General features: G+C 39.9%; 1 protein-coding gene and 1 long non-coding RNA gene across 2 annotated transcripts; one reads left to right on the plus strand and one right to left on the minus strand.

The window, feature by feature from the left end:
* The first annotated feature begins 1,359 nt into the window (after positions 1-1,359).
* On the plus strand, positions 1,360-3,604 carry LOC129847341 (cyclin-dependent kinase 4 inhibitor B-like). The gene is made up of 2 exons (XM_055915106.1): positions 1,360-1,795; positions 2,951-3,604. The coding sequence occupies exons 1-2, from the start codon at positions 1,667-1,669 to the stop codon at positions 3,200-3,202; spliced, it is 381 nt and encodes a 126-aa protein (XP_055771081.1). The 5' UTR covers positions 1,360-1,666; the 3' UTR covers positions 3,203-3,604.
* Positions 3,605-5,932: 2,328 nt separating this feature from the next.
* On the minus strand, positions 5,933-9,795 carry LOC129847342 (uncharacterized). The gene is made up of 2 exons (XR_008758405.1): positions 7,379-9,795; positions 5,933-6,549 (listed from the first exon to the last, which is right to left on the minus strand). It is a non-coding gene; the product is annotated as an uncharacterized LOC129847342 (long non-coding RNA).
* Positions 9,796-9,801: the final 6 nt, after the last annotated feature.

Below are 9,801 nucleotides of genomic sequence, written 5' to 3' on the forward strand. Positions count from 1 at the left end.
CCTCTCCAGTTAGTAAGGACACCTGTATATGTATAGTGACTGGGTGCATTGATACACCATCCAAAGTGTAATTAATAACTTCACCATGCTTAAGATGATATTCAATGTCTGCTTTTTTTTTACCCAACTACCAATAGCTTGCCCCATTGGAAAACCTCCCTGGTCTTTGTGGTAGAATCTGTGTTTGAAATTCACTGCTCGACTGAGGGACCTTACAGATCATTTTATGTGTGGGGTACAGAGATGAGGTAGTCATTCAAAAATCATGTTAAACACTATATTGCACACAGACTGAGTCCTAACCCTAACCAATTATGTGACTTGTTAAGCACATTTTTACTCCTGACCATATTTAGGCTTGCCATTACAAAGCAGTTGAATACTTATTGACTCAAGTCATTTCAACTTTTTATTTTTAATTTATTAGCAACATTTTCAAAAAACATAATTCCACGTTGACATTATGGGGTATTATGTGTAGACCAGTGACAAAAATTCTCTCTGTAACACAACAAAATGTGGAAAAAGTCAAGCTTTGTGAATACTTTTTGAAGGCACTGTAAGACCTTTGAAAGTCCAGGACCTCCACATCCTGCTTCTTCACCTGCCTAATCGTCTGAGACCACCCACCCGGGCAGCTGATGAAACTGAGGAGTATTTCTGTCTATAATAAAGCCCTTTTGTGGGGAAAACTTTTTCTGATTGGCTGAGCCTTCCTCCCAAGTGGGTGGGCCTATGCCCTCCAAGGCCCACCCATGGTTGCGCCCTGCCCATTCGTGAAATCCATAGATTAGGGCCTAATTTATTTCAATTGACTGATTTCCTGAGATGAACTGTAACTCAGTAAAAACCTTGAAATAGTTGCATGTTGCGTTTATATTTTCGTTCAGTATATAACGTGCACAATTGCTTTAGCCTACATTATTGAATACACCAATAGGTGCATGGCAAACAGACATGTTCCTCAATAGTATTGACATTGAGGCTATAGGTCTACAGGCAGAAAGCAGCTGAGTTCTATGGTGATTGCCACCTGCTGTGTCCTAATGCGGGTGTAACCATCATTCTGTACTATCCGAGCGTGTAGAGAGGCACGCGCTGCAATAATATCTGCCAGAGACGGTGATACATTATAGCAGTAGATTGCAGCGCATACAGTTATTTTGTAACAACAAATGTGGCGACATTGTAGCAGCATAGGTTTCACATTGATATCCAAAAGCTCATATTCAACACCTTGGTTTTAGACGATTTGACGAAACATTTGTCCCACTGTTTTTCCACTGTAAACTCTACAGTCAACAACCTCGCTCTCTTCCTGGTACTGTGTTCTTTAGAGCTCCAAAAGAGCATGCGCGACTGGTTAGCTCTGCTGCAGAATGACGTCAGCAATTCAAAACACAGGCAAGTCCAGACACACTACCGTCTGATCGGTCATACGATCTACGCTTTAATTTATTCTAGCCAACTGACCTAGGATCTTTCTATCACGTTACATGCGAATGAAGCCTGAAAGAGGAAACGTCAACGACTGTTTTGGCTTATTTCGAAGGAATATAATTTTGCGCGAGATGTCCGGATATTGACATTGTGAAGCTACCTGTCAAAGGGATCTGTGAAGTGCTGGACTGTTATTGACACGAGCCGAGCGGTGTTATCTCTGCTCATGACGATGCCACTCGAGGATGATCTAGCCTCAGCAGCGGCGACTGGCAACACCGATCGTGTTAAAATTCTATTACAAAGTGGAGTGGACGTCAACGGTGTAAACTGCTTTGGACGGACACCTCTGCAGGTAAGTGTCTCGCGCTACGCTCTAGTCGTCGTGCTTATTGGTGAAGATCGTGTCGTGTTTATTGTAAACGAGAGTAAATGTTCAACGGTGTCATCAATATTTTAACGTTGCAGAGACGGCCCATGCCGCTTTGTTAAAAAAAAATCGACTGTTTTAGGTTGAAAACATAAACTGTCTTAACAAATTACTAGAATAGCATGTCATACTGTGAAATAATTAGCATGGGAGCTGTATTACCTTTGTTATATATTCTATATATTTTAATGTGCTTTATTTCATAGTTTAGTCTGTTGCGCCTCAGGAACCGAGTGATGGGAATGGTGTGCAATTGCCTGGGGGCTTCTATAGGCCTGTCATTAACTTTTATCAAGTCCAAATTGTTACTTCTATTGTTCGAAATATTTCCACGGGTTTGTCTTTCAAATAAACATAGAAATAATTCGATATTATACTCTATCAAAATGGTCCATGGCATTACCAATGTAAGCTATACCGGGGCGATGGAGAATTTATACAGGTCACCACACCCAACCTTCCAAACTCAAAATTGCTCTCCCAAAAATGGCCAAAGTTATCCATATAACATGATCTATCTCATTTTAAATTATTAATATGTTCAGATTTAATGACTTACTCTAAAAAAAAAAAAAAATCCTTGGGCTGCTATCAAAATGCCATGACTGACTCTTCCTATCTATATTTGGCCTTAACTTTGATAGCCCTACATTTTGATGCTCTTTAGGTTTGCTACAATAGGAAAGGTGGGGCTGCAATTAAAAAAAGTTACATCGAAATCATAAGATAAATTGTAGGCCGACTTATACCCTTTAACAGTGTTATAGCATCAGTTGGGCCTAACTGCTTTTTTTTGTAATTTAGATCCATTATTATATTGTTATTAAATTGTTAAGTGAATAACAGCACCGACATTGTTGGATATTTAAAACACTTTAAGCAATCTGAAACGAAAAGCATGCGCTTTTATGGTCTGATAGAACTATAGGGGTAATGTATTATTTAGTGTTATTCAAATGCCCCTCTAAATAACGTATTACACACCATGGCAACATTATTTTCCTCGCAAATATAGCCATATTTATTAAATATTCTAGCAGAAGATCTGTAAGTAAAATCAACTGGATTTGTATTTCCTAGGTGATGATGATGGGCAGTTCACCAGTGGCGCAGTTGTTACTAATGAAAGGAGCGGATCCTAATATCGCAGACCGACACACTGGGACAACGCCGTTACACGATGCCGCCAGGATGGGCTTTTTGGACACGGTAGAGATCCTTGTCCAATTCCTCGCCGATCCGAATAGCCGGGACAATAGGAACTGCCGGCCAATCGATTTGGCGAGAGAAAGTGGACATCATAATGTCGTTGCGTTTCTGCAGGCTTTGTGAAATCAAAGATACGTTGTATTTATTTGTGTGACGATTGTATTGTATAGAATACGGATGTATATTCTAGACCCATTCATTTCTTAAACACTTTTTTTCTCGATAAAAAAAAATGCTTTATTTATGCCTCTCAAAGAGTATTGCACTTATGCACTTAATCAACGGTTTGTTAATTAGGCTTAAGATGTATAAGTACATGTACCATTTTTGTTTTTAGTGTTAAGTTGTAATTAGGATATTTGGGTTTTTTAAAATATTAAATCATGTAATAATCACAGATAGACTGCTTTGGCGTTGCTATAGGAAAATATATACTCTGCCATATTGATAAGGTGAGGGATTTACTGAACCAAAAATAAAAGCACACAGGTATTGATACCCTTCAATACACCCGTTTGAACTTTTGATTGGAGAAATGATTGTTTTTCTCAAATTGCATTAGGCCTATATGGTGAGTTTGTATCTTATTTTAGAATTGAACTCTTCTAAAATAACGAATTATTAGAAATCCAAAAGTAAAAATGTATGTGGGGTATGGATTTGTGTATTTTGATAATAATCCATAATTGTTTATATTAAGACAAGTGTTATTGGACATTTGGAAATGGGTCTGGACTTCCTGTATATAAAGCTGATGATGTTTCGATTTTGAATAATTCAGAGAACATTGTTTCATGTCAAACCTAAAATTGGTTACTTCGATTCTGAATTATTTAAGTAGACCTACCTACTTAAATATGTATTAATTTAGGCTATAATTAAGTATTTATGGAGCTCAATTTGAAAACCATAAGTTTCGCTACAATGCATCGACATTGAACGAAATGTTTAACTTTTGATGGCAGGAAATAATCTAAATAATGGAAGGATCTAGACCACAATGAATTAGCGTGTCCATTCGTGAGATAAGTAAGGTGTGTCCCTTCAGCTCGATAACCAACTATTTACTTATTCATTATTTTTACAACTTAAACATACCTTTTATTTAGGCCTACTATATTGGGAACGTTCCTGTTCTGTTGAATATTTGGATAGGCTGCGAGACCTATTGTGTTAATTTAACATAGATCACACCCCTCAAACTCAACTCTGGACCTCGAAGCCAGTTCCACTAAGTTGTTTCATTGTTCCCCTCTAATCAGGGACTGATTTAGTCCTGGGTCACAAGGTGGGTTCAATGAATTATCAGGCAGAACAGAAAACCGGCAGGCTCCGGTCCTCGTAGGGTAAGAGTTGAATAGCCCTGGCCCTACACAATAGCCCAGTTATTTCAAAATCAATATCATTAAAAGTATTTATTTTTCACTGTGGAATAAACACTCACGAGACTGTGTGTGTAACTTACTGTACAAGAGGAGATAGCAAAGTGGGCGTCAACTGAAAATTCAAATAGTACATTGCACGAATAATGCAAGATTTTGGTTCATGGGCCTAATAGGCCTACTTTTTGCTTGAATATAAATGTTATTTATCGTTCCGCCATTTTGCTACATTTTATTTGAAAGGTCAATATAAACTAGACCATGGTAAAAGCAAAAGAAAGCGCTCTATTTTTGGGACAAAACACACTTGTTTTGTGTATGAGAGAAGCATAACCAAAGCATGGATGTCGACGTATGACGCCCCATGCAGTTTCTCTTATCATTTCGCACCAGGCCAGCGGGAAGCCACAAATAACTTTGGAACACTGGTGCAAAATGTTGCATGCACGATCAACAAGGCAGGAATGGGGAGCCAATACAATGTTAATGGACATTTTGAAGCAAATTTCACAAGTCGTCTAATTAAATAGTAAAATATAAACATTCGTGTATTTAGAAAGGCTATATTTAAACCATGTGCGCTTCTTGAAGTTTGTTATTCTAGTCATTTCAAAGTCTATTTATTTACTTGCGTTAAGCGGCATTATGTTTACGACCTCCAGTCAGTCTACTTCCTGATCATCTTTCTCCGAATCAAACGTATTTTCATGGTGACAACTTGTCACTAAAGGTAGAGTAGCAAGATGAAGGGATAATCTTAAGCATCTGGCATGATGGCACACTCATTTTGCAAAAGTACCTATCATTTCACTTGTATAACAGAAGAGTGACATTATGCAAAACATAATGACTGGAAGTCCAATGTTGAGGCATATGCGGTTGTCACTTCACAAACAAGTGTTAGGTTAAGATTCTAGCTAACTTCCTGATTTTATAGAAATGAAAGCACATTTCCAATCTACATAACTTGTAAAAATAAATGCTAGGTTAACATGAAGTGTTTTGAAGATAGATCGATAATGCCCTCAGTGGGAGTCTTTCTTCATGAAACAAGGCATTTCATTGAATGGAAAATATGAGCCATGAATCCACTATTCCCTCACCTAATAATTAGGAGTAAAGAGCCACGAATCTATCAACAATGTAGTTTGACCTTGTTTCAGGGCAACAAAGTGGATAAACAGAGTATGGTGAAGTTGGCCCTAGTCACTGGTCTTGGGTCAGTTTAGCATTTTCCCCACTAAATGGTTATGGTTAGGATTGGGGGAGCTGATCCTAGATATGTACCTAAGCGAAACTTCACCCCGGAGCCAGATAAACAGGCTGGAGGCTTTATCAACAGTAGTGGCAGTTGCTTTTGATTGAATGTCCTGTTCCAAATATACTCTGTGCAAAAGTCTTGTTGGTCATAGACCTACATGTACAGACCATACCGGCTACAAACAATCCATGAAAACAACTGACTAACTCCTTTAACCTTTCAGAAGACATACTTTAATGAGTAATTAAATACATTTTAGTATCTACAGTATGAAAACATGGCTGAAATGAACAGTATACAAACTATAGTGAAATACTGACAATGTAATAAAGATAGAGAAATGTTTACCCTTATTTTAGCAGGAATCTTTTAGGTGACCAGAGTCATGACACCTATTTAACATCCAATCTGAAAGACAGCACCATACACAGGGAAATTTCCCCAATCACTGCCTTGGGAGCTTTTTTTTACCAGAAGAATGCCTCCTATTCACCCTCCAGCAGCATCTGGTCTCCCATCCATGAACAACCTGCGTAGCTTCAGAGGCAAGCCAGCAGTGGGATTCAGGATGGTATGCTTCTGGCAAACGATGTAATGTTACTCAAATGTGTTGTGAAATCCTGGCAAATGTACAGTACTGAAAACATGCATATTAGGCACTTTATTGTGATTCACTGATGAGGAATCGAGAGAGAGCGAGATGAATCCATTGTTGGTATTGGTGGCTGGTGTGTTGCAAGTCATTCTCTGATATACAGGGGTGAAGAGGGGCTTTTCGGTGGTTCTCAGTGTTGTTTCGGTAGCATTATTGAGGATTGCGCTGTTGCCTGAAAGAAACCAAACACAGAAACACACTAAAATAGTAGCAGAGGTACTAACAAAAACAGTTTAGGAAATATACATATTGCAATCTGTTAGTAAAACAAACTAATACGTTAGTTTTGAGTGTTTGCGTCACGAAGCATGCCATACTGGAATTTCTGTTTAGCGCGTCAAATTGCCGTCACCATCTCACTGACTGAAGTGTCATTGAGGATGAATAACAAAGCGAGGGTAAGCCTAAGGGCCTTCACATTATGGCTGATTGGGTTCAGAGCCAGGTGTCCTGAGGGAAATCCCCTTCAACACCATACCTGGGTTCAAATAGCATTTATTTCATCACTTTTGGGACTATTCCATTAATTCCATAAGCAGGATTCAGTAGGTTCAGAGCTAGACGTCCTAAAATACATCCCCTTTAACACCCGTTTGTATACAGACCAGAAGCCTGACATGTTAAGGCATCAGGACAGGTCATTTTATCACCCAATAACTATTCAATATGGATGCAGGCTGACTCTGCAGTGAGTAACTGTGAGAATGAGTAACTGAGAATAAGCAGTGAGTAACTCACTGAGAATGTGCTTACTGAGCGCCTGACCTGGTAGAAAGACCCTGAGCAGCACCAGCTCTCCTACATACCCATATGGTTACACATTTTGTGTTGTACGTTGACTTGGTGAGGTTGATGAGTAGGGAAAAATATTCAGTAAGATGGAAAAAAATTAAGTACTTAATTGCCTGAGGATAAATCATGTTTAATTATACTATTCTGCTTAATTCTATTCAACCACCCCTGTAGAGATGAGCCGGGCACATTACAATGGCAAATATTACCTTCAGAGCCTTTATGGTGTGGGTCCAGTCCTCCTGGTTGCAGATCAAGGGGATAGCAGTGAGCAGGATACTGCTGGCCTTGTTGGCATTCTCCTTCATAGTCTTCAGGACGTTGTCGACGCAGACCTGGGACAACCAGGAAATACATTTAATGAATACGTTTTTGTGTGGGATTGAGGTGCTTATCTCGGTAAATTCTAGTCACATTCTGAATATGGAGAAAGATGGCGACTGACAGCCTTAAACACTTGCAATACCAAAGGAGGTGCCTCACTATGTGAGACGCAAACATTTACAAAATACCGTTGTCAAAACGTTAGGTTGTTAATAAATTAGTACATTTCTTCTTGTCAATATCCGGCCTGCGACACCATTTTTTCTCTTTCATTTTAAGAGTAATATTAGCTCCCGAGTGGCGCAGTGGTCTAACACTGCATCCCAGTGCAAGAAGCTCCACTGCAGTACCTGGTTCGAATCGAAGCTGCATTACATCCAGCCGTGATTGGGAGTCCCATACGGCAGCGCACAATTGGCCCAGCGTTATCCGGGTTTGGCCGTCATTGTAAATAATAATTTACTTGCCTAGTTAAAGGGTTAATTTTTTAAATATATATTCAAAGTTAGTTTTTACAGTATAACCAAGGCTGTTCGAAGCAGGCGGTTCATAAAAATAATTATCTGTGGCAACTGACAACAAAAACGCCCTCCTGAACACACAAATACATTGCTTGTTGTGTAATTACATGCGTTTACTTAATCCATATTATCGCCCATTGCTATTGCTGATGAAAATTCACACCTCAGTAATCTGACAAGAGTCATCGTGACAGATCGTAGTGCCACGCCTGGACAGTCACACAGCCGGTTGGACTCCTTAAGACCTGGAGCTACTGTCAACATTACTTTCACTTTCCTTTCTTAACCGTCTCGTGATTGTCTCCAGGCAACCGCATTCGAACGTCAACTTCATTTTGAACTTGAGCGCAAAAATAAATAAAAAATAAAACCCAAGCCTCAGTTGAAATATTAGGTACAAAATAAGGTACAAAATAAACACATGTGTGAATTAAAGCTCCTCTCTTTTGCCCAGTTCACACAGACAGCCTACAGGTCCAGTTTGAGTGCGCAATGAGCATGGTTCAATAGCAGGCATTTATTTCATACAACGTTTCCCATGTGTTTTGCGCCTTCATGCGTTTTAGGATTTACACATTGCAGAGTGTAAAACGGGGTGCTCTGAAAGCTAGGCCCATCCTCTGTAAACATTGGCAGCTAGCCCGTGGAGTGATTTCTATAGGACTGTTTGCTTAGATAAGACTATAAAATAAGACCGTGCGAAACACACCTGTACTCCTTACAGCATGGTATAGCTAACAGCTCAAGTAAAAGGGAGTATGAAAATCACTAAAGATAATCTAATGGTCTGTTAAACCCTTGCTTGTTGTGTAATTACCTACCTGTGTCCTTCACTCCATTACCGCCTAGTCATCAGTGGTAATGACAACACATGATAATAACTGAAACACATTAGGGAGTGGTATCCATCTCTCTGTCAGACAGAGAGTGATGTGTCCATGGAGACTTTGGACACAGCAGCTCCAAGAACATCAAGATTGTGTCCCAAATAGCACCTGGTCACCTATTTAGTGCACTACTTTTGACCAAGCAAGGGCTGTATCAAGATGTGATACTGTACTGTAAGTAGCCATATGTAAGTAATGATAGGAACCCATTATAATACATATGGCTATAAAGCCATGATAACCATGTTGATCTTATTCTATAGAGGCAATGCAGGTTAAGGCAATCCTTTTCACTATTAACAGCATTTAGATTGGAGCAAAACATGTAAAGAATTTGATCGAATCATACATGTACATTGAGATAATTACTATGGTGAATTCAGATATTGTTCCTACACTCACTGTCGACTAGGCTAAATGCCATGCAGATCCAGACAGCATGCCGTTTATAACAAGACGATACAGTTGGGGTGTGCCACCCAAGATTGTATGTTACCATGGTACTCCTCAAGGGACATTCACTTATACAACCTTTTAATGACATGTTGATGCACTACAGCATGAGACGTTACTTTGTGAAATGTAGCACAGTGGCCACATGTGACAAGCAAAAAAAACAACATTTTTTGTTGATGTGTGCCCTAATGAAAACACCCCTGAACTGAGGGTCTGTTTTGTTGAGATCTCTCAGGCCCTGTGGACAACTGTATACCGGTGACTCAACCTCAGCTGGCAGGACTCACACCGGAGGCTGGCAGGCTCACAGCGGAGGCTGGCAGGCTCACAGCGAGGGAGGGCGGGAGCCAGGGAGGGAGGGCGTAGATAGGGCGGAAGGATGTGGCGAGAGGGTGCGCAACAGGAGGGGGAAGGGTGGCCAGGAGGTCAGCTGCAGGAACTAGG

This window comes from Salvelinus fontinalis, unplaced genomic scaffold (assembly GCF_029448725.1).
Source record: "Salvelinus fontinalis isolate EN_2023a unplaced genomic scaffold, ASM2944872v1 scaffold_0787, whole genome shotgun sequence".
Taxonomy (NCBI): Eukaryota; Metazoa; Chordata; class Actinopteri; order Salmoniformes; family Salmonidae; genus Salvelinus; species Salvelinus fontinalis.

Coding starts and splice junctions, on each gene's coding strand:
- LOC129847341 (XM_055915106.1), top strand. CDS start 1,667: ATGACGATGCCACTCGAGGATGATCTAGCCTCAGCAGCGGCGACTGGC. Junction 1,796..2,950: donor TTGGACGGACACCTCTGCAG/GTAAGTGTCTCG, acceptor TGTATTTCCTAG/GTGATGATGATGGGCAGTTC.